The sequence below is a fragment of the Cricetulus griseus genome, chromosome 2 (genome assembly GCF_003668045.3).
Source record: "Cricetulus griseus strain 17A/GY chromosome 2, alternate assembly CriGri-PICRH-1.0, whole genome shotgun sequence".
In the NCBI taxonomy this organism is placed as follows: domain Eukaryota; kingdom Metazoa; phylum Chordata; class Mammalia; order Rodentia; family Cricetidae; genus Cricetulus; species Cricetulus griseus.
In genome coordinates this window covers 185,400,532-185,427,711 of record NC_048595.1, presented here as the reverse complement: position 1 = coordinate 185,427,711, position 27,180 = coordinate 185,400,532, and the positions used below count along the sequence as shown (strand labels likewise).

The 27,180-nt window shown below is 44.7% G+C and overlaps 1 protein-coding gene across 5 annotated transcripts in view; it reads left to right on the top strand.

Moving 5' to 3' along the window:
- The first annotated feature begins 702 nt into the window (after positions 1-702).
- Snx24 (sorting nexin 24) overlaps positions 703-27,180 on the top strand; it is a 146,688-nt gene continuing 120,210 nt past the window's right edge. For 2 of the 5 annotated variants that reach the window (XR_004768343.1, XM_027400899.2), the window contains exon 1: positions 703-973. Coding sequence is in view for 4 of the 5 variants with exons in the window: in XM_027400899.2 (XP_027256700.1) it covers positions 914-973 (60 nt within the window). In the remaining variant the exon portion in view is untranslated. The remainder of the gene's footprint in view (positions 974-27,180) is intronic. The other 3 variants (XM_027400900.2, XM_027400898.2, XM_027400901.2) reach the window with 2 other exon arrangements.

The window sequence follows — 27,180 nt, the reverse complement described above, 5'->3', positions numbered from 1 at the left end:
TTTGGAGCCTGTCCTGGAACTTGCTGGGATTAAAGGTGTGAGCCACCAATGCCCGGCATGGTTCATTTTCATCTGTTGAATTTAAGATGAAAAGTCCTCTGTCCTCAAGGGCACAGTGAGTTGAATGCAACTGTTTACTTACTGTAAACTCAGGACGCCTCTAACTGGTCAGTGTTGCTTTTGACAACCCACCAGAGGTGTGTCATCTGAGCGCCCCAGAGTTTCTTCCAAATTCTATTTTGCACTAACCTAAGGAAGAAACTCAGTTTCTTTGAGTAGTTTAATAATCCAGTTTTCCCGAACTATCAGTTGCGGCTGAGGGACAGGCACTGTCTGGTCTACGCTTTTAAGCAATCACCTCTTCTATCTTGTCCACTTACTGTTCCTTAGAGGTAGGCAGTGAATGTCTTGGAACTAGAGCCAGCACTAGTCACTTTGAAGCTATGCGGTCCCATCCCCAGGCTTAGCTGAATGGGGTGCAGCAGCAGCAGCTGAGTCCTAGTGAAAGTGTCACGGCTTGCCTCTGTCAGCACGAAAGCCGAAGCAAGCCGCAGAATCTGGAAGCGCCACCATTTTCCGTCCTCCGCTGGCTCCCACTCTCGGGTGGGCGCCCTGCACACCCCGAGCCCGCAGGGCAGGAGAGACCCGGCTGGCGCCCCGCGTGGCCGCGCACACCCGCCGGTGCAGACTCCGGTCCTCAAGCCCCGCCTCCCGGGCCCAGCTGATCCGCGCCGCCCTGCAGGCCCCACGCCTCGGCCCCGCCGAGTCCCACGCCGTCCGCTCCCGTCGCCCCCGCGCCACCAATCCCGGTCCCGGCCGTGCACCTCCGGCCGCGCGCACTGAGAGGGCAGCGGGAGGCGGGGCGGCCTGCACGGTGCGGCGGAGCCGAGAGTGGCGCGGCCCCGCCGCGGCCATGGAGGTCTACATCCCGTCCTTTCGCCACGAGGACAGCGATCTGGAGCGCGGCTACACGGTAGGCCGTCCCCGCGGGTCCCCCCTCTCCCCGTGGTACCCCTCACCCCGCCATCGCGGTCGTCATGGAGACCGGTGTCCCTCCCCAGCACCCCCCCTCCGGGCTCCATCCCTTCCCCCCCTCCGCGGCCTGGGGGCCTCGGGAGCTTCGGGAGCGGCCCGGCTGCCCTCTGCTTGCTGTGTTGCAGGTTCTTCATGGCTTGCAAGTTCTGTAAGGTTCGTTCAGATGGAAAATGTGTCACCAAAGGGGGAAAAAAAAGAAAAAAACAAAAACAAAAACAAAAACAAAAAACCCTTTTGGCTGTTCATTAGCCAGAGTAACACATAGATTGATTTTTAGATTTTTTTTTTTTAGATGGTTTTTAGAGTTTGCTTCTTTTTAGTTCTGCAGTGGCATGAAACGGCAAAATCAGGTGCTTTACCTTAGCGCATGTCCTGTACTTAGAGTAGAGTCGCCCAGAAATTTGAGACCAGTGACTTGCTCTGAGTAGTAGCAACTGCTGAGACCAGCCCTGGACCCTTACAGTAACAAGTTAAATGAGTTAAGTGTTGGTTGATTTCCTAGTAAATTTAAGTGCCTTCAGTTAGCCATCGCAAGTGGGAGAAACGCATCAGATTGGTTAGAACTTGCAAGAGTTTTTTGTTTGTTTGTTTTTGTTTTTCTCGTTTTTTTGCAGTTATTGGAGAGCAGAATAGAAAGATCATTCCAGACTGACAAAACTTAGTTTCTTTTTTGTTGACTAGCAGCTGTATTTTCTGTCATTGTTCAGAGTTTCTTGTGAAATACCAAACAATAGTTGCGATGCACTCTGCTGCTTGTCCAGGTGAGATGCTGAATAAGGCCTTTGCTGTGGGTTAGAGTAGTCAGTCTGTAACAGATAAAAGTGTGTCTTGCTGTTTCCTAGTTTAAGGATTAAGAATAGGTGTGCTACACAATGTTCTTTCTCTTCAGGATCTGAAGGGATGTTTAGGTTTGGAAGAAGACTGCAGAGAGCAGCCTGGATGGATTGCCATCTTATTCACTTACTAACCATGGCATTCTGGCACAGCATTTTGGTTTTTTTTGTTTGTTTGTTTGTTTATTTATTTGTTTGTTTGTTTTCAAAGACAGAGTTTCTCTGTGTAACAGCCCTGGCTGTCCTGAAACTCACTCTGTAGACCAGACTGGCCTTGGACTCACAGAGTCCACCTCCACCTGCCTCTGCTTTGAGTGCTGGGACTAAAGCCTTGCACCACCGCTGCCTGTCCTGGCACAGCATTTTAACCCTTCTTCCTTCCTCTAACTATTGTTGGTGTCTTGTGACAGCCCTTCTAAACCCTGAGTTTTCAAAGTGAAAACTCAATCTGTCTCTGGAAAGATGCAGAAGTGTGAAATGACTAAATTTCACTAAAGTGAAAATGACTAAAGAGCTAGCCATGGTCAGGAACTGGAGAGAGAAAGCTGCTGCTCAGAGTAACCTTGTCTTCTGTAAATCCTCCCAGGCACATAACACACGGTTAAGTATTGAGTCTTCCTTTAAAGAAAAGATTGTAGGTCTTCCTTTAAAGAAAAGCAAACTCATCTAGCATCCACAAGGCTACAGGTTCTGTCCCCAGCATGGCAATCACCAAATACCTGCAAGGACATCCTGGAACCTGAGCTCATTCCATGGAGCAGAAACTTTGGCTGCATTTATCCTTCCAGAAATCCCACCTCTCCTGTTAGCAGCAGCACCTTGCTTTGGGAGGCATTCTTTTGGAGTTTAAAGGTAAAATGATGTTTTGTTAAGGCCATTGGGCTTCAGATAGCCCAAGCTAAAGGTTAATTACCAGCAGAAATAATCGTCTTCGAATAGATGGCAATTCAGCTTCATTGCCCAATACTGAAATTGTTTGCCTTCTTTAAGTACTATTAGTTAAAGATTTCATTACATGCATTTGTGTGTGTGTGCGTGTGTGTGTGTGTGTGTGTGTGTGTGTGTGTGGTATGTGCGCAGTGTTGTGTATGTGTGTGTGTATGTGTGCTTACATGCAAGCACACACTCTTGCTTGAATATGTATGTGTGTTGTATGTACCACAGTTTACATGTGGAAGTCGGAGGATAATTCTTGGATTCAGTTCTCTCCTTCCAGCAAGTGGATTCCTGGAATTGATCTCATGTCTCAGGCTTACCTGAAAATGCCTTTGTCTTCTGCACTTTCCTTCTGGCCCTGTTTGTTTGAGATAGAGTCTCCATGTGTGACCTAGGCTGGCCTCAAAGTCAAAGCAATCTCAGCTTCTTTGGTGCTGGGTTTACAGGTGTGTGCTACCATATCTAGCCTGATTTTCTTTCATTAGAGAATCTGACTTTCCTTCCTGAAGTATATTACTTAGTGATTATGATTGTATTTTACTAGTAAGAGAACATGACATACAATTCTAACTACATCAGCGATAGAGAGTTTAAGTAGAAAGGATGAAAAATGCTCTGGAGATACAGATATGGCCAATCTAACTACAACTCTCATTCCAAGAGGAATGGAGAGTGTATTTTGTGCCAAACACGAGTGACCATGCCCTGGCACACATGGATTCACATTGCCCAAATGGCATTCTCCACCTTGGAAGTGATTATAGGAGCTTTTATAGTTATAGGACAAACTATAGTCATAAATCAAAGCATTTTCCAAATACATTTGCTCAAGCAGTCACAGACAGCAGTGGGAGAATCCCTGCTGTAGGTCTCCGATGTTATGTGATGGTGTTCTTAGCTTTAGGGTTAATGAAAGGTAGTGATCTGCTGAGAATACATGGCCAAGTTTTTACCTACCTGTTAAAAGGATGCTAGGTCAATCACAAAGGTGTCAATAATCGGCTATTCAGGAAACTTAAAATAATTCACGGTAGTTTTATCTCTGGATCAGCAGCCTTCCAACTCTTCACAGCCTCAAAGTTCTAGACAATCCAAGAACCATTGTGTAGATGTGGCTTAGAGAACTTCGCTTCCAGCTCATATGTAGAGCACTTGCTGAGGATGCTGGAGGTCCTAGAATCTCAAGAAAACAAAAAACGAAAACAAGGTTGGACAAAGCTGTGCTTGACAGTCCTGTGCCTAGTGAGGGGTGTGTGTGTGTGGGGGGGTGTCTGTCAGATAGTCTTTAGCTATGCTGTAAACATGAGTATGATGCACATTTGGAGATACCATGTTGCCAATTAAACTGACTTTGGGAGAGTCCTTTTGGGTTAAACTTAGCAGTTTAAAAATTTCACTTACAGTGATAGTTTGTGCACTCTTTAAGAGTATACTTTTAAAAAGCATAGCTTAGTTAGATTGCCAGACATACTGTTAAGGTAGTTTTCTTTCTCTCTGCAAGTTCGTGAAGCAGCTGATGTTTTTGTTCCTTCCAGAAGACATCTATTATAATTGCACAGCCATGATTCACTCAGCAAACATTAACCAAGTGCCCTGTGCACTCTATGTCTCTGTTCTGGGAGGAGAGCTGGGAGTGGTGTTTCAACTGAAAGAAAGAACAGTTTATGGAATGCAAAAAATAAATTAATAAAAAGCTAAAAAAGCAAAAAAAAGAGGATAGTTTAAAATCTGATAGTTTCTAAGATAGGAAGCTGGTAAAACTGAATGCACTTGAGAGTGCAAAAATACCTTTAACCCATAGTGATTATGTTTTTAATTAAATAAATAACTACTACAAATTTGAATAATCCCCCTGGTAAGGAGGTAAAAGCAGAGGCAGTTTCTCTTCCTCTTGGTTGAGAGTTCAAGGATCAGAGGTCAAGTATGGGACTAGGTTCTTAGAAAACATGGCTTAGAGTGGCTGGGCGGTGGTGGCACACGCCTTTAGTCCCAGCACTCGGGAGGCAGAGGCAGGGAGACCAACCTGGTCTAGAAGAGCTAGTTCCAGGACACGCTCCAAAGTCACAGAGCAAAAAACAGAAAACATGGCTTAGAGTGGTGCACACTGGTAACCTCAGCACTTAGGGTTGGAGGCAGGAGAACCTGGAGTAGCTATACAGTGAGTTGGAAGTCAACCTGTCTATTTGAGACAGGCATTTACTTTGGGCCTAACTTATGTTGAGAGTGGAATTAAAGGCAGGAAGGTGATGTTCTTGACCTTTAGGGGGTGTCTCTGAGTCTAGAGTCAGGCTTGGGCTACCAGGGAAGTGTTGGGTTCCAGGCTGTCTGGTGGAGCCCCTATGTGGGTCACTTCTGCTGTGGCTGTGGTGGGGGAGGGGTTTAGGAATGCTGACTTTGAAATCTGATTAGCGTTTTTTTTGCTAGCATGTGAATTTTGAAAAGAGGAAATTCATGACAAAAATCTTAGAGAACTGGCATTTCAGACTCCAGATACATTAAGTAAATAAACTGGGGGGTGGGGGGAGCGAAGGGGAGAGACCTCCCAGTCAGTTTGATCTCCTGAGAAGCAGGCCAGGCTGTTGTAAGGAAACAACAGATAAACAGATAAACTCAAATGTTATTTCCCAGAGGCCAGGTTTCCTCTGATTCCCTTGTCTCTGAGCCATGACTTTGTAGGCAGTGAACTAAATCCTTGGGGCTTGAATCAGTGTCTGTGTCCAGGTACAGGTCTGCCAAGTGGTCGGGACCCAGCTCGCTCAAAAGCCTGATGAGTTAGGAGTTCAGACCTGTTAAGAAAGGCAGTGACCCAAGGCCTGAACAGCCTGGAGGATTAGGTGGGGTCATGAGACTGGAATTTCAAGTCAGTAGCAGGGATTGTCTAAAGAGATTGGAAGGAGTCACTGCTGAGAGCTGTAATAAAAACGGGTGAACTTTGAGTTCCAGGGAGGGAGCTCTTTAGGGAAGGAAGTAACATGATTAGCTTTGCATTTAGACATCCTCTATCAGTTCCTTTGGGCTGCTTTGACTAGAATTCCGGTAGACTGGCTACTTTATAAATAACGGAAACTCATCTTCTATCACTTTTGAAACTGGAATGTCCAAGAAGGAGGTGCTGGCAGTGTCATCATCTGGTGATGACCTTCCTGACTGGTAGATGGTACCTGCCTGCCTTCTCATGGGGAAGGGGTGGAGTGCTCCCTTGTCCCCAGGTTATGTTACTAATTCCATTTGTGAGGCCTCACCTGAATGACCTATCTCCCAAAGGCCCTGCCTCCTAATACCATTACTGTGAAATTAGGATTTACTTTTTAGTCCTTGTGACAATGTCTTGTTCAGCCCAGGCTGGCTTTCAATTACATTATATATAGCTAAGGGAAATCTTGAATTCTGGATCTTCTACCTCCACTTCCTATGTGTTGGAGTTACAGGCTTGAACCACCACAGCCACTTTGGGGTTAGGCCTCCATGTAGGGGTTTGGGGAATAATCAGAGAGACCTGTGACAGGATGGGAGTGTAGTTCAGGGATAGAATGGGTGTGCTTTGCTTGGAGCTCTGTGTGTGATCCCAGCAACAAACGAATAAAGCCTGAAGACAGACAGACAGACAGACAGACAGACAGACACACACACACACACACACACACACACACACACAATGGTGTGGAGATTGGTTGATAGCCAGGATGGGAAGGTTGAAAGCCTGAACTAAGGCTTTGAATATGAAAAGGACGTGCTGAAGACAGGAATTTCAGGTACAAGGCAGTAGAGTGACCATATGAGGACAGAAATGGAGACAGGAGGATTTCACTGGGGGGGTGGACTTTTGGGGTTTGGTGCTAGGTGACATTGTTTGATTTTGTGTTTAGAGCAAGCAGGGATCTGGGCTGGACATGGCTGGTGGGTATCCTTCACCAAAGGTGGAAAGGCACTGAGCCAGGAAAGAGGGAGAGCTGGTGGGGCTCTCAGAATGCAGGCAAGCAAAGCAGTCCCAGGATAGCATGCAGTGGGTCCAGCCTAGATGACAAAGGTTAGGGTGCTTTATAAGGAGCAAAGTGCCAGGAGCTACCTGGTGCTCTTTTGAGATAGGAAGATCAGTCGGAGGGACCTGAGGATTGTCAGGTCTTAGATGCCAGCGAAGGTGAGCGTTTTCAATTTTAAAATCTATGGTTGGAACAAAAGTCCAAACAAACTAGCATCACCAGTTAGGTAACTACACAAAATTTGATGTCTTCCATTTCCATTCTCAGTCATGTAAAAATAAAAACACTGACTAAAGGTTTTTTTTTTCTTTTTTTTTCTTTTTTCTTTCTTTCTTTTCTTTCTTTCTTTCTTTTTTTTTTTTTTTTTTTTTTTTTTTTTTTTTTTTTTTTTTTTTTGAGACAGGGTGTTCTTTGTGTAGCCCTGGCTGTCCTGGACCTTGCTCTGTAGACCAGGCTGGCCTCAAACTCCACGGAGACCTGCCTGCCTCTGCCTCCCGAGTGCTGGAATTAAATGCCTGTGCTACCACTGCCTGGCAGCTGTGACCCTTAAATATAGTTCCTCATGTTGTGGTGACACCATAACCATATTTTGGTTGCTACTTCATAACTATCATTTTGCTGTTGTTATGAATTATAATGTAAATATCTGGTAGGCAGGGTAGTTTTAAGCGACCCCAGTGAAAGGGGCAAGTTGAGAACCACTGCTCTAGGAAGAATCTATAGTGTGGCAGTACTGATGGTCCAAACCTCTGAAGTCTAAAAGAAATCTCCAAAGATCAAAAACTTGAAAATACAGCTCTGGAAAAAAGTAATTTAAAAATCTTTTCAAAGACATTTATTGCCTTTTAATTTTTATTTTTGCCTTGGGCATGCAGGTAATCCATCTGTCTCTGTGCCATATCCCCAGCCTTGTTTATGTTTTTAAAAGAGAATTCATTTGAGAAATAGAGAAGCGATTCAACACATCACAGGCCACTTTACATAATAAGATAGGCAGGGAAGCACTCACACTGCCGGATACAGGGGCCAGCTCCTTAGGAGTGTGAGGCTGGAAGATTGTGAGTTGGAGCCCAGACTGGCAGCATAGTGAGACCTTGTCTAAAAGCAAAAACAGCAAAGTGCTTAGATATAGTAACTGTGTTTGCACAGGTGTATAGTCGATAATAGATGAGCCATATTCATAAATCGGGACTCTAGGGAGAAATGCATAATTGTGCACTGAGTTCATTTGCCTTTGTTGGTGGTGTTGCTGGGACTTGATCTTGGGACCTCTTGCATGCTAGGCAAGGGTAGGTAGATGTTCTACCACTAGACTACAGTCCCTATCCGATTTTGCTTGTTTGTAATTACATTTTTACTTATGTATGTGTATGTATGTTTATGTGTCAGGGTATGCATGTGGAGATCAGATTCTCACCACTGTATGCTTCCTGGAGATCCAAATCAGACTGTTGAGCTTGGCAGCAAGTACTTCTCACTGCTGTTACCTTGCCACCTTTTTTTTTTCCTGAGACAGGGTTTCGCATCTGTAGCCTACCTAGTTTGTCTTGGAACTCACCATATTGTCTGGACCTGAACCTCATGCTCTTCTTAATCTCTCAGCCTCCCATGTGCTGGGATCATGGGCAAGAGCTACCTCAACCAGCAATACCCATCTTTTTGACTGTGAATATCTGAAATATCGGGACAAACAATCTAAGTCTTTTGGCAGAGTTGATAAGTAACCAAGATGGGTCTGGATGGTGGCATGGCTTTTATAATCCCAGGACTCAGGAGGCTCAAACACATGTTGACTTTGAGTGCCAGCCTAGCCTGGGCTACATAGCAAGACCCTGTCTGAAAAAAAAAAAAAATTCAAAAACAAACGGACAACAGAAGCCAAAGAGGGGTTGCCACTGTAGAGTTGTGTTGGTGGTATAATTCTTATTTCATAGACAGAGTTCATTTTTTGCTAATAGCTTAGAAACCTCTAAGAGACAATATTCAGCATTTCCCCCTAGGTGTCTAAGTATTTCCTTCCTTTGATGTGATAGAGTGTGTCACACATGACTGAATGGATGCCAATACTTTCCCAGAATCTGACTTCCTATCTAGAGCAGTGGTTCTCCACCTCTAGGTCACCAGCCTTTGAGGTGTCAAAGGTCATCAGAAAACACACATATTTGTCTTATGATTCATGACTGTAGCAAAATTACAGTTAGGAAGTAGCAATGAAAATGGTTTTATGTTTGGGGGTCCCCACAACATGAGGAATTCTATTAAGGGGTTGCAGCGTTAGGAAGGTTGAGAACCATTTGTTCCATTGGGAACTGTAGTTTGGGATTTTCTGCCTTTAGAATTTTAACGTTGGGGATGAAACCTTCTAGGGTTGTGGTCTTCAGGATTTTTCTCTCCTCCTTTTCTCCCTCCCTCCCTCTCTCTCTCCCTCCCTCCCTCCTTTCCTCCCTTACTTCCTTCCTCCCCCCCCTTTTTTTTTATTTGTTTTGAGATAGAATTTCTCTCTGTAGCTCTTGCTGTCCTGGAACTTTCTCTGTAAACCAGGCTGGCCTCAGACTCAAAGAACCACTTATCTCTGCTTCCTGAGTGCTGGGTTTAAAGGCATGCATCACTGCCACCAACCAGTGGTCTTCAAGACTTTCAACTGCAGGGACCTTGCTCTCCCTATTTGAGACCATGAGGTAAAGGCTTGTCTTGGGTTACCGACTGGTGGTGTACATACAACTTTTTCTTCATGCCCAGAATTAATGTGCATACTGAGCATATGCAACACTAGAGGAGCCGAGTTAGGTTCCTGAAATGGTGGAGGGAAATGATTACAAAAGGGGGGAGGGGCAGCAAAGAGAAAGGTACTTGAGTTCACCCAAAGTGCTGGGTCTTTTTTTCTATGAGTCTGTGGCTTACTGTAAAGTAAAGAGAGAAAGATCTAGACTGTAGAAAGAAAAAGACTGAGGTGGGGATGTAACTTGTAGAGTGCTTGTCTAGTGTACACAATCGCTGAGTTGAGTCACCAACTCCTTTTACCCAGTAATCAGGAGGTAGAGGCTGGAGGATCAGGAGTTCAAGGTCACACTCAGCTACACAGATATTTTAGTCCACCTGGGCTACATGATTTATAGTGTGTCTCCAGAGAATTTACCTTTCAATTAATTGTGATTTCTACCTTATCATTACCACCGTTTGATATACACTTCAAGAATGAGACTGAGGTTGAATGAGGGAGCCTGGCCTTGCCTTTTTCCTGAGTAGTTTCTTGTGACAAAAATTGTAGGCTTTGTATACAATACCCAGAGATGAAGCACATACTTCCTTATAATAAAGGGACGTTTGCCTCAGAAGCCCTGGGCAAAAAAAAATGACCTTTCAGATCTCATTATTAGTCCCCAGTCAGTCTGCTGATAAGGGACTCCTGTGTGTGCCTGGTGGAGGCCAGGGTTCCCTGACACTTTAGGAACCAAAGGTTAGCTATTTGGAGTGAAAAGTTGGGAGTCTCTGGGACTGGGAGAAGAGCCAGTCTGTGCCTGTCACCCAGCACTTAGGCATGACTTAGGACAAGTGCAGGAGGACACACTGAGACCACATTGTCCTTAGAAGTGTCAGTCATGCATCCTTTGCCCATAGATGAAGCCTTTGTAAACAGTACAGTGCTGGCACGGTGCCTCATTCACGCTGAGTGTAGCAGAAGCACACATTAAATATTTATTGAATGGTGAACTCAGGCGTGTGTGAGATGTGATCCCTACCCTTGAAGACAAAAATGCAGTTTAAAAGTTCTTGAACATCAGCAAACTTAGAATGATTGCTGCATTGTCAAAGTAAGGCTCTTGGTGTAGCTCAGTGGTAAAATGCCAACGTTGTGTCTGATCCCTCGAATAGTGAAACAAATAAATGATCAAAATTTTAATATGCATGATCCCTCTCACACAAATAACAACAAAAGCAACTCTCAAAATTAGTACAAGAGGATTGAGCTCTGTAAATACATTATTTAGAAATTTGTGGATACAAGCTCATTTTCATGGTGCTAGAAATAGATTTTAACCTTGTAAGTGCTTTAGCAAGTACTTTGAAGGTGTGGCAGCCTGAATAGCTGAGGTTTTCTATTACCGATGAAGACAAACATTGAGTAAGTTCTTGAAGGCTGAGTTCTAGAAACCAGCCCCACCCCAGGTTCAGTCTACCTAGGCAAGTGCTTAGGAACTCCATGGAATTAGAAACAGGAACCACAGCAACATACTCTAATTTTCTATAGTGTCTGACCTAGTTATCGTTGACTACAGATTTCACACAGCCCAGAGTCACCTTTAGAAATAGTCTCAATCAAGCAGTTGTCTTTATCAGGTTGGTTGGTGTGTCTCTAAGGGATTGTCTTGATACAGAAGTGCTCATATTGGGCTAGCTGGACTCAAGAGATGGCTCAGCAGTTATAGCATGTACCACTCCTGCAAAGGACTGGAGTCCAATTCCGAGCACTATGTCAGGTGGCACACAACTGCCTGTAAGTATACACACACACACACACACACACACACACACACACACACACACACACTAAATAATACAAAATAAATCTAAAAATAAAAGAATGTATTCTCTGTCTGTATCTCTCTCTCTCTCTCTCTCTCTCTCTCTCTCTCTGTGTGTGTGTGTGTGTGTGTGTGTGTAGAGGTGTCCATGGAGGCTAGAATAAGGTGTTAAATCCCCTGCCTAGCATGGGTACTGGAAAGTAAACTCTAGTCCTTTGGAAGTGCAGAAAACACTCAAGTGTTTAAGCTATCTGCCCAGTCTCCTAAAAATAATAAAGTAAATCTTAAAGGTAAAAAGAAAATTAGGTAAGTATGAGACAGTGAGCAAGCCAACCAGCAGTGTCCCCCCATGGCTTCTGCTTCAAGATCCTGTTTAGGGTCTTGCTGACTCCCTCAGCGATGGACTGTGTGACCTTGGAGTGTAAGATGAAATAAAACTCCCCTACCCCAAGTTGCTTTTAATGAGAGTGTTTTATCATAACAACAGATATCAAGCTAGAACACTACCTCAGGATTTTCAAAACCAGTTCACCATGTAGGCTGGCCTGGAACTTGCTGTGTAGATGAACACCTGAGTGGTGAAATCACAGATGAAGACCACATCTGATTTTATTTGGTACTAGGGATTAAACCTAAGGCTTTATGTGTGCTAGGCAAGCACCCTACCAGCAGAGCTACTACATCCTCAGCACCAAACAACACATCTTAAATAATTCCTTCTTTGCTCATAACAACTAAACACTCTTTCATTTTATGTTGTTGATGTAGAGATCACTTATGAATCTAAACATTCATTTATTTACACACAGTACTGGGAATCAAATCTAGGGCCTCACATGAGCTAGACAAGAACTCTTTATCTCTGAGGTGTAGCCAGAGTCCACTTTTTACTTTTTACATTTATGGCCGGGCGTTGGTGGTGCACGCCTTTAATCCCAGCACTCAGGAGGCAGAGGCAGAGGCAGGTGGATTTCTGTGAGTTCGAGACCAGCCTGGTCTACAAGAGCTAGTTCCAGGACAGCCTCCAAAGCCACAGAGAAACCCTGTATCAAAAAAAAAAAAAAAAAGGAGATTTTTTTTCATTGTGTGTATTGTGTGTGTGTGTGTGTGTGTGTGTGTGTGTGTGTGTGTATGTATGTATGTATGTATGTATGTATGTATGTATGTCATGTGTATAATGGAGCCAGCAGAGACAAGAAGAGGGTAAGCATACTGGGAATTAGATCCCTGGAGCTGGAGTTACAGACAGTTGTGAGCCACCCATTACCGATGCTGGGAACCAAACTTAGGTCCTCTGCAAGAGTAGCACACACTCTCAGACACTGAGCCATCTCTCCAGCCCTAACTCTCTTACCTATTGAGTTGAGTTTCATTAAGTTACCAAAGCAATATTTTATCTTTTGGTTCTTCAGGTTTAGCCTCCTAGCTAGCTGGGATGATAGGCCCACCACCAGGCCTGGCTCAGGATTTAAAACAACAAACTCCAACTAGCATGATACCCCTCTGCCTTCCCTGGGGCGGGGGTAGGGTGGGGTGGGGATTGGTGGTGAATGCATATAATCTAGTCTTTGAGGGGGTAGAAGCAGGAATACCAGGTTAAAGGCCATCCCAGTCTTCGTGAGAAGTTCTAGGTCAGCCTGGACTATACAAGGAGACTGTCTCAAAAAAATAAAAAACCAAAGCTAAACAAACAAAAAGCGTATTGATTTTGTATTTTTTCCTTGTGTGACGTGTAATGCTGTACTGTCAGTCACAGGGCATCCAGTTTCTGTTTCTGCCTTCCCCCTCTTCCCTTCCTTTCTCATTTAGTCACACTTAAAAATAAAGAAATTACACATGAAAGCTGTCACCAGCACTCCACTGACAGTACACAATCCTGTTTTCTTGGAGAATAGAAGGATTTAACCACAAACACGTGGATTCTTAAAAAGTAGAATGGGAAAGTAATTGTGTTTGTTTTATGACAAAGTTATAGTTTATTCTTCTATTTAGGAAATATACCAACAAGTATCTATATAGTTGTATCCCTACTCCTTTTCTTAGGTAAGCAGTGGTACACGACAAGAAAATCTTTCTACCTGGCTTTTAAAAATTATTGTGTGTCTGTGCCTGGTAGGGGGTGGGGATAGCATGCTTGTTATGGCTTGTATGTCAACTCTTCTGCCATTAAGTGAGTTCCAGGGATGGAACTCAGGTCACCAGGCTTGCAAGGCAAACGCCTTTGCCTAATGAGTCGTTTTGTTGTCCCCAGCTTTGCGTTAACTATAACTCCTTAAGATACTTAGAAGGTAGTGTATATAAGAATTCCCTGATCTTTGTCATAGTTATATTGCCTTCTTTGGCAGACTGCCATCAACAAACTTGTAAAAGGCATTTTATTCCGTTCTGCTGTATTCTGTTTTGAGATAGGTTCTCATGTAGCCCAAGATGGCCTTAACCCCTGATCCTCTGCCTCCGAAGTACAGGGCTTACAGGTGTGTGCTACACACAAGCCTTTTGAAATTCTTGTTAGTATGTCTGTGGATTCCAAATAGTAGGTTACTGGGTCAAAAGTAAATGTGTATGTCATTTTGGTGGCCACTGGAGTTCCAGCAATGCTTGTGCTGACTTTGCAGTCTTGTAGCAGCAGCATGTGAGTGCTCCATCACCAGCCTGCTTGCCAGCCGATTGTGTTGCTACTGTTGCTCTTGGAATTCTACCAGTCTGATGGCTGAAGCTAGACATGGTGACATACTTGTAGTTACAGCACCTGGAAGGTGGTGTTAGGAGACTCAGAAAGCTAAGGTGATCCTAGTGTGAGCTTGATGCCAGCCTGGGTTACATGAGATCCCCACCCCCCACTTTTTGTAAGGCCAATCTGGTAACATGTGCCATCATGTTTTATTGTAATTTATAATGTTCATAATTTCTTTTTTTGTTTGATTTTCAAGACAGGGTTTCTCTCTGTAATAGCCCTGGCTGTCCTGGAACTTTATTTGTAGACCAGGCTGGCCTCGAACTCACAGAGATCCATCCACCTCTCTGCCTCTTATGTGCTGGGTTTAAGGGCATGCACCACCACCGTCCAGTGCTGGTTTGATTTTTGAGACAAATTCTTGCAATGTAGCCCAGGCAGGCCTTGACTCACTATATAGACCAGGCTGGCTTGCCCTCCTGCCTCAGCTACCTGAGTGCTGGTATTAGAGGAATGAGCTACCATACCTGGCTTCAAAAATAAAACAAAGAAATGCTAGATTGAGCAGAGAGCTTCAGGCTTGCTACACAAGTGCTCCACCACTGAGCTGTTCCCACAGCCATTCCCAGGGCTTTGTTATACTATACTCACATTTAATGAGTCACAGGGAATCAAAACTTCCCATTGAAAGAGAAGCGCTTACTTCTTCACTAGCCGCTCAAACTGAAAATAATGTCAGCCTCACACATTTATATGTGGGCTGTAGATCCATAAACAAGGTAAATGGAAATAAAATGCTCTCATGAAAAATGCCTCCTTAGAGTTTGGGCTAGCAGCAAAGGTGGGTATTTTATCTTGTACCTAGAATATTTATCGACAGATTGGACTAGTGGGAAGAATATGTTTCAAAAGCAAGATTCCCACCAGGAAGAGCTCTCTATATCTGAGTGTTGCTTTCATGAAGCTTCCCCAGAGAAAAGAGAAAAAATAAGTCAGACCATTCATGGGCTGGGGAATCCAAATTACTGCCCAAGAATCTCAGGCATCCAGGCCCTGAAGGGGTGCCTCTTGTGTCTGCAGGCATGGCTGCCATGCCCACACACTTCAGCTTTTTGAAGTAACTGTACAGAGACTTCAGAGCTGAGAGGGTGTCATTAAAGTAAAGTGCTGAGCAAGTAAGTGGATTCTTCTAGCCCTAAGGGCCACCTGGGATGTTGTTCTTTTAGGGGTGTTGTTTTAGATAAGTTATGAATATCAGTCACCCTTGAGCTGTGAGCTTGTAAAACCTCTAAGATAGAGGCATTTGAGAAAGTCACTATATTTTCCAAACATTTCTTGATTAACTGCTTTATACTCTAGGGAAACATGAGGGAACTAAAGTATGGATCATCTGGCACCATGCTTGGCCACCCAAAAAAAAAAAAAAAAAAAAAAAAAGGAAAATCATAGACGAAGAAATGTCTAACTTGTATGTATTTCTAAATTATGTTATGTCTATCTCTTTCTATCTGTCCTTCTGCTCACACATCCCCACATCCATCCATCCTCTTGTGATCCTTTGCCTCAGCCTCCTGAATGCTACCATTGCTGGTGTATACCACCACATCCCGTTTTGGGAAACAAATTTAGAAGCTGATTTTCTGTCGCACAGGAGAATGCCATCTCATGGTTAGTGAACGTTCACTTCGGTTTGACTCAGGCACCATCTTTCTACCGCTTCTTTGCATTCCCAATCTGATACATGAATGGCATTTAGGAAAACTCTGAGAAGAGTTTTGTTAGTTTTCATCTATTTTTTACTTACCGGGAAACTTCAGAAGGGAGAATGCTGTCCCAGAAAGCTGAAAAGCTCTCTTAGACCACACATCATTTTCTGCGAAGACTGATTTGGTGTGTTAAAAATATTCGAATGTCCTCTCTAATTACCATTTTCTTTCTGGAGGGCTGGGGAGGATGGTATGTGAAATATGCTAATGTCTCTTTCTGAGATTTGTTGGAAAAGTTGCTTATTCAGCTTTGCATTTTATAGTTGTCTCATAGGCTGCCTCCCCCTAGTTCTTACAGTGCCCAGGAATGTAGAGATTGTTCTAGAGACTATAAGCCTCTTTTCTGCTCTCTCCTCTTACTTTCCCTCAGTAAGGGGATTCCTGTTCTTGACAAGATGACATAATTAGGCAGACTGAGCCTACAGGATGGCTACGTGAGCTGTTTGCTTATTGTGACAAGGTCTTTTTATGTAGCCTAGGCTGACCTCAAACTCATGGTGATCCTCCTGCCTCAGCTCTCCGAGAACTGGGATGACAGGCATGTCACCTGCACACCTGGTTCGTGAGTTATGTTTCACAGTATTGTTCTCATTTTACTGTGGCTGGGGAGGGGCTTTAGGGAGGATGCTGCAGGCAGCATGCTCACTCAGTTAAGGAGCCATGTTAGTCCCCTGGAGAACTGACCCTGACTTAGAAGTGAGGTGAAATGGTGGCAGGTGATTGGATTCTAGATAAAATTTGATGATGTTGAAACCAAAGACCTGCTGGCAGATTGGAGAGAGGTGAGAGTGAAGGGACCAGCTTCCCTTTTGGCAGCCATAACGGTCCAACACGTGCTCTATGACTTTGTTCTAGACACTAGAAAGTCAGATGCCTGCCTCGTGACAAGGAACCAATCAGAAATTAGCTGGTGGCGCTATGCTTTACGACCCTGGGTGTGCTTTCTGGACAAGTACACAGCAATGACATAGAGAGCATAGCAACCACCCTGGGAGGGCCTATGGGCCATAACAACCAGTTGACCAATCAACACAGGGCAAGCCCTCCAAGCCTGGAGGCACACCAATCCTGAGCCTGTGCGTACCCCTAGACACTCCCCTTACGCTGTCCTATAAGATCTCTCGGGAGCCCCTAGGAGCTGTCTTTTGCTATCCATCCGCCATGGCGGGTGTGGGGAAGACCTGAGCTAACATGGGGTTAGCTCGTTAAATTACAATAAAGCCTCGTGCAGTTTGCATCAAGCTCTCGAATCCACCTGGTGATTGGGGTGACTGCGAACGTGGCCTGGGACCCCGGATACTTGAGTTTTTGGGGGTCTAACAAGAGAAGTCAGTAACCAAGGGTTTTTTTAGGCTGAGCAAATGGATGATAGTGGTGATACCGCAAACATCGGAAGCCTCACAATGGCCCACACTCGCCTCCTTCAGTGCTCACTTTGGGAAATGCTTGATTTGAAAGTTTGTCTAAATACTCGGGCACTCTGTTGGCTCATTGGTGCTGATTCATAATCATCTCTGAACCCAACTTTTGTCAACTGGGCACTTATACAGAAATCCTAGAGCTATGGTTAATTCCCCCAAATTAAGACAATAACAACATCCTCAGTCGGCCTGTCCTGATACCACTGTCCTGTGTTCAGCCAGAAGTGCAGGAGCCTCTTTCCCAGAACAGGAGGCCTCCCCTGAAATCTACCCCTCTTGATACTCTGTATCTTCAATACTGTGGTAGAAAACGAACAATTCTTAGTTTGCTATGACAATCAGTATATTTTATTTTACATGGTAAAGGAATTAGAGAAGAAGGTAAGGTATTTGCTTAACATATGTCTAGCAGAGCTTTGGAACAAAAATGAAGGAGATAATTGGCAGTTGCCATCCCCCTTGTGTCTATAGCTGGTCATGTGGGTATAATCGCTGTTGTCTATGCTTCTGCCTTCAGCAAACATCTCAGCTGCCCATGCTTCACCTAGTGTGGTGAGCCAGACTGTCATTTATGAGGAATCTGCGCCATTAATAATCCTGCCCAAATAGGTGTATATTTTTGTTTTCTTAATTACACTTATTTATTGGGGGATGGTGGGGTGCATGTGCCACAAGCCATGTGTGGAGGTCCAAGGATAATTTGTAAGAGTTGGCTCCTCACTTCTACTTTGTGTGTCCTGGCCATCAAACTCAGGTTATCAGACTTGGCAGCAAATGCCTCTACTGCTGAGCCATCTTATGGGCCCAAACTTTATTTTACTATTTGATATTTATTCTAAACTGTCATCAGCAGTGGAGTGTGGGCCAGTGACACAGCTCTGCTGCTGTCCTCATTAGCCTTCAGTGTTCTTTTCTGAGATCTCATTAAGAATAGAGTTTATGAGTCTAGAGGTGGTGGCACACACCTTTAATCCCAGCACTCAGGGGGCAGAGGCAGACAAATCTCTGTGAGTTCCAGGCCAGCCTGGTCTCCAGAGAGAGTTCCAGGACAGCCAGAATTACACAGTGAGACCCTATCTCAAAAAACCAGCCCTGGTCCCCAGGGAATGTAGCTTAAGATGGTTTTCATCACAGGGTAAATAGACAGGTTTAGGCAAAGGCAAGGCACATCCAACTTGACTGTATGCTTCTCCAGAGTTACAATTAAGTGTCTTTACAACAGCCACATATAATGTTGGTGACTTCTAAAGTTCCATCTCAAAGGACAGCTAAGGAACCCAAATAAGATCATAGAGTGTTTTTCGGTGCACATTGGGTAGGATTGCAGCTGATAAAATGTCACTGTCTGCTCATTGCAGATCTTCACTCTAACCCTGTTTTTGTTTTTTGGTTTTTTTTTTTGGTTTTTCGAGACAGGGTTTCTCTGTGTAGCTTTGGAGCCTATCCTGGCACTGCCTCTTTCTGTTTCTTTAGATACTAAACAAAATCCTAAATAGGGTTGCTCTGACACTCTGGGCAATCCCACACAATATACAGCTGCTTACAGACCTCCTTTATGACCCTCAGACAAAGGTGTGACTTTTGCTCTTCCTCGTCTCTCCAGGATTTAAAAATGCCTACCCTATTGTCATTCTCTCACACTAATAAAAGGTCCTTTAGAGCTTCAAAAACAAAACAAGTCATTAGTGTTGGAGAGGAAGTTAGGTTTTGTCTTTGCTGTAAATAAAAGTTTATAATCTTGTTCATGAGATTCCTAGAAAATTTCAGGTTTATATCATGGAAAGGACTAAGGCCATACTCAAGGCTCTAAGGCTCAGGCCTTCAGCATGGTCCCTTGCTATTTTAACATTCTTATTTGAAGTACATATAAAAGGAATATTTTATATAGGTGTCCTCAGCAAATGTTAATTGTTGACTCTTTGCTGATGAAAGCCTTCAGCCTTCAGCCAGACTCTGTAATGAGGGGTTCCTTTCCCTTCCTGTGGCCCCTTGACTAATCCTCCCTCCCTTCTTCCCTCCCTCCCTCCCTCCTTCCCTTCTTCCCTCCCTCCCTCTCTCCCTCCCTCCCTCGATGCAGGATCTTAGATAGCCTGGTCTAGCCTTAAACTGGATTTATAGCTAATAGGTTTTTGTCCCTCCCCCATAAGCTTCTCCACTGATGCAGTAAGCTAGATCAAGCTAAATTAAAATAATGGCTTATTGAGAGCAACTCGTGGGCAGGTCCTCTAGTCCCTGAGAGTGGGGTCATGGGAGTCACACCCACAAACAAAAGCAGGGAGATTTTTTGGATTGTAGGTGTGGGGTGATGATGTGACCACACAAGCTGGGTTTGTGCCCAAGTATGGTCAAAAACTTAATTTTTAGGCAGGGACTTGGGCAGTTGTCAATTTTTAAGCTACAATAGCAGCCAAGAATGCAGAACTGGGGTCGGGGGATCGGGAGCGTCTCTGAACTGGGTGGGCTTTGGAGACAGAAGAGAGAGAGAGAGAGAGAGAGAGAGAGAGAGAGAGAGAGAGAGAGGAGCACAGAGAGAGAGGCAGAGAGAGAGGCAGAGAGAGAGGCAGAGAGAGACAGAGAGAGAGACAGAGAGACAGAGACAGGCAGAGAGAGAGAGAGAGAGACAGACAGACAGAGACACACACACACACAGAGAGAGAGAGGGGGGGGGCAGAGAGAGAGGCAGAGAGAGAGGCAGAGAGAGACAGAGAGAGAGAGACAGAGAGACAGAGACAGGCAGAGAGAGAGAGAGAGACAGACAGACAGACAGACAGACAGACACACACACACACACACACACACACACAGAGAGAGAGAGAGAGAGAGAGAGAGAGAGAAGAACCTGGCCACTTGGACCATGTAGGGACGAGCCAGAGACCCCAACTGAACAATAGCCAAGGATGACCTTCTTTCTCCACCCTCTGTCTACCTTCTCAGGAGTAACCCTCCATGACTAGTTTATGCGATGCTGGGGATCAAATCCAAGGCTTGATGCTTGCTTCATAAGCGCTCTACCAACAATGCCACAGTCACATTTTTCTTTTTTTTTTTTTTTTTTTTTTTTTTTTTGGTTTTTCGAGACAGGGTTTCTCTGTGGCTTTTCGAGGCTGTCCTGGAACTAGCTCTTGTAGACCAGGCTGGTCTCAGAGATCTGCCTGCTTTTGCCTCCCGAGTGCTGGGATTAAAGGTGTGCACCACTACTGCCCGGCCACATTCATATCTTTTAATTTGGATGTGTCTACATAGCTCAGTCTAGCCTCCAATGAACAATCTTCCTGTCTCATACTCCCAAGTATTTAGGACTGTGTATCATCGCACTCAGTTTTGCACCTGAATTTTTGAAACATGATCATAGTGCAGGGACTAAAAAGTTTCAGAAAAAGTCTGTTTTCCTGGTTTTGTTGTTTTCTTTTGTTTTTTCGAAACAGGGTTTCTCTGTGTAGCCCTGACTGGCTTGGAACTCACTTTGTAGACTAGTCTGGCCTTGAACTCAGAAATCCACCTGCTTGGATGCCATGCTAAGCCTTAATGCATGGGAGACAGACTGGGCCCTGCCCCAACCAATTATATCAGACTTTGTTGACTCCTCATGAGAGTTCTTACCTTTGAGGAATGGACTGGGGGTAAGCTTTCGGGGAGGTGAGGAGGGTAGGGATGGGAGGGAGAACTATGGTTGGAATGTAAAATGAAATTTAAACAAATGAATAAATTATATATAAAAAAAGAAAGAAATCCCCCTGCCTCTGAAGTGCTGGGATTAAAGGCGTGAGCCACCACTCCTGGCTATTTTCCCGATTTCTTTTGTTTTTTGTTTTTCAAGACAGGTTTTCTCTGTTTAATAGCTTTGACTGTCTTAGAACTTGCTTCGTAGACCACGCTGCCCTGGAACTCACAAAGATCCACCTGCCTCTGCCTCCCAAGTGCTGGGATTAAAGATGTGCGCCATCTCCGCCTGGCCTATTTTCTTTATTTCTTCACAGTGAACAATTAGATCTCATTGTCAGTAAAAACTGATGACTGCATCCCCCACACTATTGAGCCTGTGCTAATAAATGCAACAGTTGTTCATAATCTGGTGGCAAATGACCTTTAAATGCAACCATTTATGGAAGCTGTCCGTGGGGAACAATTTAACTTCCAAATGATGTTCAGGAGTACTTATCATTTAAATATGCTTCTTCCTGTCAATAAGGAATAACAAACACTGGTTAGATTTCTGATGTTGATTCAGACGATAGGAAATCTGCTGAATAAATTAGAGTATGTTTGATTTATATTGACCCAAAATTTTTTACACTGCTGTGTTCCGGGTCAAGGTGACATGCATTTAAATGCACCGTAGAGCAGTGGTCACAGCTGACTGACAGGAATGCTTACACTGTTTTTAATTAACTTTTAAATATTATTCTTAAATTCTTTCTCAAGTGCCAATTATTAGAAACAGGATTGAACTTAAGTTAGGATGTTAATGGAGAACTTATTTTAAAAGTCAATAATCTTGATCGTTCTCCTAAACATTATGGGAGTATATTATGGCTTTGTTTTAGCTACTGATTTGTATCAGATACTGAATTTCATTATGCCTTTTTCTTTGATTATTTTTAGGACCATTCTATGATAACTTGGACAAAAACCAAAGTAATGGACAGTGCTTTATGGAGCGCCTGTTTTCTTAGCACTCCAAGCTTTATCATTGATGGTATTGTGTATATGACAAGGATAGTCCTTTGCAGGGGAAGGATGTGGAAGGATTTTTCCAGTCATCCATTTATGTTTGGAAGCTTTACTAACCCTTGGTTTGCCCTTTGAGAGAGTTTCTTTACATGGAATCTCATTGTTTTGGAATTTCAGTTTTTCAATTTTGCCCCATAGAAGTGTGTTTGCATAATTCACAGTTGTACAAAAGCTTTTATTCTTTTTAACCTTGGAGATTTTTTTTTTTTAAGCTGAGCATGGTGGTACAAACTCCAACACCAGGTAGGCAGAGGCCAGAGCTCTGTGCTTTTGAAGGCAGCCTGGACTACTTAGCTGAGATCCTGTCACCAAACAAACTCAAAACAAAATAAAAAACAAGCAAATATCTACAGAAATAGAAAGACGAAACAAAGGGGGCTGGAATGATGGCTTAGTAGCTACGAATACTTACTACTTATACAGAGACTCAAGTTTGGTTCCCAGCATTCATGCTGGGCTGCTCATAACTGCCTGTACCTTCAGCTCTAGCAGATCTGAAGCCATCGTCTGTCCTCATGGGCACAGTTACTTACATTAACATATACATAGAGACACACAAATACAAATAAAATAAATTATAAAATCAAGGGACTGGAGACATGGCTCAGGGGTTAAGAGCAATGTGTGCTCTTCCAGAGGACCCGGGTTCTATTCCCAGCACCCACATGGCTGCTCACAATTGTCTGTAACTCAGTTCCAAGGATCCTGCATGGATGTGGAGCAGGCAGGCATGTAAGCTCCCTCAAGTACATCATATAAAAATAAAACAAAAAAAGAATTTAAAATAATCAAAACAAAAACTCTCTGATTTTTAACCAGGCAGTGTGCTGTGGGGCTTGTGACAAGTAGGCTGACCTGGGCCTTGTCTCTTGAGGAGTTATATGCTCTCAGAAGGCAGCAGAGTCCAAACCCTTCATTATACCCACCAGAGCCAAACAGGCTGCCTGCAGTTCTTGAAAGTAGCAGTCCTGTCACTGCCAGGTTAGTGACAGTCACACTGTGGTTCTTTAATCTGTGGTGTTGCGCCCACATTTAACATGACTAGACAGCATTATCCCCAGATTTTCCCTGGTGGCAGAAGTGACAGCGTTGAATGTTCACAAGGGAGAAAAGGAAATGGAGATGGTGGCATTGACATGGTGGGAGGCAGGAGGCAGAGGCAGAGGTGGCTGGATCTCCAAGTGTGAGGACAGCCAGGGCTATACCGAGAAACCCCATCTTGAAAAAAAAAAAAAAAAAAAAAAAAAAAAAAACACCCCCACAAAAGGAAAGAAAAAAGAGAAAGTGGTGGGGAAATGACAGTGTGGTGTGCCAGTGGGATGAGTCACTCACTGGTGAGAATGACTGTGAGGGGCTGAGGGCAGAGCTGTGCAGCAAGCCACTCTCTTCAGTGGGTATGAGAGGCAGAGGGAACTGGGGAAATGGTGAGCCCAGCTGAAAGAGTTGTGGTTGTCAGCACCACGAGCCTTGCTGGAGGCAGTGAAAGGAGGAGGGGTGTGCTGGTTAGTTTGTTGTTGTTTGTCAGCCTGACCCGTGTGCTACTGATGACTGGAAAGAGGAGCCTTGACTGAGAAAATGCTTCCAGGCAAGTTTGTGGGGAAGCAGTGCCTTTGCTGGGCATGTGGTCCTGGACCTTAGAAGAAAGCCACAGGGAGCAAGCCAGTAAAGAGTGTTCTTCCCATCGCTTCTGCTTTGGTTCCTGCTTCTGAAGTTTAGCCTTGAGTTCCTGCCCTGCCCTCCTACAATACCCCCCCCAGCTCCCCCCCCCAAGTTGCTTTTGGTTGTGGTGATCACAGCAGCTGAAACCAACCTAAGAAAGGGAAGGGTGATGGTCTCCACCTCTGGATAGATCTCCCTCACAAGGACTGAGGGCTTTGAGAGCCAAAGCCAGATGCTGACCCAGGTGCTCATCTTGACCTGCACTTAAGACTTGATGAGAAAGGTTCCAAACGGTGATGCCTTATTTCAGAGAGTTTGAGAGCTCTGGGGTGTGGATACAGCCATTCCTGCCTCTTGCTGGGGATCGAACCCAAAGCCTGAAAGTGCTTGATAAATGGTCTACCACTGAGCTACACCCCTAGCCCAGTATGAGGCTTTTCATTTTGTTGCCCTGGCTCTCCTGGAATTCCCTCTACAGACTCACAGCATCAGCCTACCTCTGTCTCCCAAGGGCTGTGTTTAAAGGCATATGCCACCAGGCCTGGCAGGAAGACTTTCAGTGATTTGGATGAGCAGTCAAAGATGAAAGCTACTTGAATAAAATGTTCCAAGACCCAAGGAGGACCTCTGAAGATATCACCAAAGTTTCAGAAAATGGGGTGGGGTGCTTAGCTATGAAGGGAGTGCAAAACAGCACTGCACCCAAATGATTTTCCAGGCTGTGGTACACTCCAGGTGATTTTAATTTGTAGCTAAACCTGCACACCTTGGGATGGGGTAACTTACAGCCTGTTTTCTGTTGGTGTGATAAATACCATGACCAAAAGCAACTTAGGGAGGAAAGGGTTTGTATCATCTTACAGGTTGCAAACTGTTGTCAAGGGAAGCTAATGCATGAACTTGAGGCAGGAGCTTGATCCAAAAAGAAACACAGAGAAAGGGCTTATTGGGTTGCTTCTAAGCTCAGGTTCAGCTACCAGGTCTATCTGCCTAGAGATGTCACCTCCCATAGTGGGCTGGGCCCTCCTTTATTGGCTAGCAATTCTTGGTTCTTCCCAAATTCCACAGCCAAGGTGAGCCATCACAGCAGCTTGGAAAGGTGCTCTCCAGAGTGTGTAGTTAGTGTTGCAAGGAGGAGAAGCATCAACATTGTTTCAAAGATGTAACGGGTCAGGCAGTCCCATTCTGAGTCCACAGAAGTGCTTCCAGAACTGGCACAGTGACCTGAGAGAGACTCTTCAGACCTCAGCTTCTTGGAGAACTTCTAAGGCATGTGAGGATCCCTGGGGCCAGATCCGCTTGGTTCCACATTCTGGCCTGCTGACTAGTGAGGAAGTTTGTGAAAGTCATCTAATCTTCCGCATTTTGGAACATTGCTTCCAAAAATGTTCACAAATACCTTCGCTTAGGCTCCAGCATAAATTCTCGATGCAGAGTAAGAGCTTGTGATGTGGGAGCTGCTGTTATTTCTAATGCTGCTAATTATATGCTCATAATTATACGTTATAAGTGTTTGATAGTTGGAGTTCAGACGATATTATGTACGTTACTCTTCTTTCATCTTATATTAGAATTTTTTCTCATCTTTGAATAATTCCATATGTAATTCACCACTTAAATGAGAAACTACTCTTTTCTTTTTTTAAAAAAATTTCCCCTCACATAACATTTTATTGATTTTTCTGGGAGTTTCACATCATGTACCCCATCACAATCCCTTCCCAGTCCTTTTATGTCTACCCACCCCTCTTAGTGACCTTCCCCCCAAAAGAAGCAAAAGGTTAAAATAAAAAGTCCACTTTGTGTCATCTATGTAGTCACTGGAGCATGGTCAGACTCTCAGTGGCTTGCCCCTTAAATAGAACTGAGACCTCCCCACCCCATCTCCCCATCCCCCCATTGCCTAACCCCCGCCAAAAGCCATCAGTTGTGCAGACTCATCTTCAGCATCTCAGCTTCACTTTTAAGGGTTTTCTTTGGTGGCTTGGTGTCTAGACTGTTACTTTGTTGGGAGGTATGGGTTCAGGTGGGGAGAGGGCTTGTCACAGAGGCCTTCCACATCTCTCCTTCTCAGCTGTGGGTCTGCAGTCGTACATATCACAGCAAAAGTAGCCTCCTTGCTCTTCACAGTCATCAGGAGCAGGGATCATGGACCTCCACTCAGTTTCTGGCAAAAGCAGAACCACAAACCCAGATAAGGCCCTCGGAGGCTGTCAGGATCATGGACATGGTGGTAGCATGGCCTATGGACATTGACCTGGCTTCACGCTGTAGCACAGACCATGGGACATTCACATGGCCTTTGGTGGTGACTTGGACTACAGACATCAACACAGACCCTGGTTATAGTGGGACCACAGACCCAACATGGCAGTTGGACATCACAATGGCCCCCAGTGGCAGCACAGCCTACAGACATCCATGTAGCTAACCCAGACCATGGATATTAACACACACTCCAATTATAGCAGATTGTGGCTCTCAGTGACAATGAAGACCCACCTGGAGTTCACCATGGTCTTAGCTGGCAGCTCAGGCCTCACATATTAACATGGCCTCTGGTGGCAGCCTGGCCCACAGACCTCAAAATGGCCCCAGGCTGCAGTACAGAAGTAGTCATCTACTTGGCCCTCAGGGAAAACATATCATCCTGGTCTCCAGCAGGGTGTGGCCAGGTGGGGCTTTACTGGTCACATGACTGACTGTCTTGCCCTGCCTTGAGGCTCAATTCTTCTTGTTTGTTTGAAACAAGGCTTCTCTGTGTAGTCCTGGCTGTCCTAAAATTTACTCTGTAGACCAGACTGGCCTTGAACTCACAGAGATCCACCTGTTTCTGCCTCTACCTCTCAAGTGCTGGGATTAAAAGCATGTGCCACCACCACCACCTGACTTTTTTTTTTTTAATTTTTAAAGACAAGATCCCATGCTGAGTAGGCATAGCCATGGCAGCTCCTGTCCTTTCCATCTGTGTTGGACCTTGCCCCCTTACCACAGTGGCTTTGGCCAGTACTCAGTGAAAGGTTCAGGCTTTAATGCTGATCAGCTCTACCTCTTTAAGAGACAGATCCCACCCTGGGACAACAGTCAGGGCACGCACAGAGACATGCCATCACCCTCACCCACCAGGCATTTACAGCCTGCGTGAGGTCTCTGGGCATGCGTGGAACCTCAGTGCACATGCGCTGTCTTCCCTTTAAAAGTTCCAACTTCCCTGCTTCGCTCGTTCTCTGCTTCTTGCTCTGTTCTTCTCTTCTCCCACCTACGTGCGTTCTCTGCCTCTCTATGGCGACTGGCCATGGCGGTCAGCCATTACCCCTGTTCTTCTCTCTTAGTCTCCCTATTCTGCTGGGCTTATAATAAACTGGTTAATATGTCTCATCTTGCACCTCCTCTTTTCTTCTTTATCTTTAATTTAAACAAAGACATAACACTCAGCACTGCTCTGTATCCTGAGGGAACCGGGGGAAGTCCAGGACTCTTCAGCCATCCTTGAGCCTCTCACAGGAGCCTGGAAGGCTCACTCACTTGTACTGCCAGTACAGTGTCCTGCTCCCTTTGACATTGGAATCAAGGACCAAGCATAAGTCTTAACTCTGTGACAAGATTGACCAATAAAAGCTGT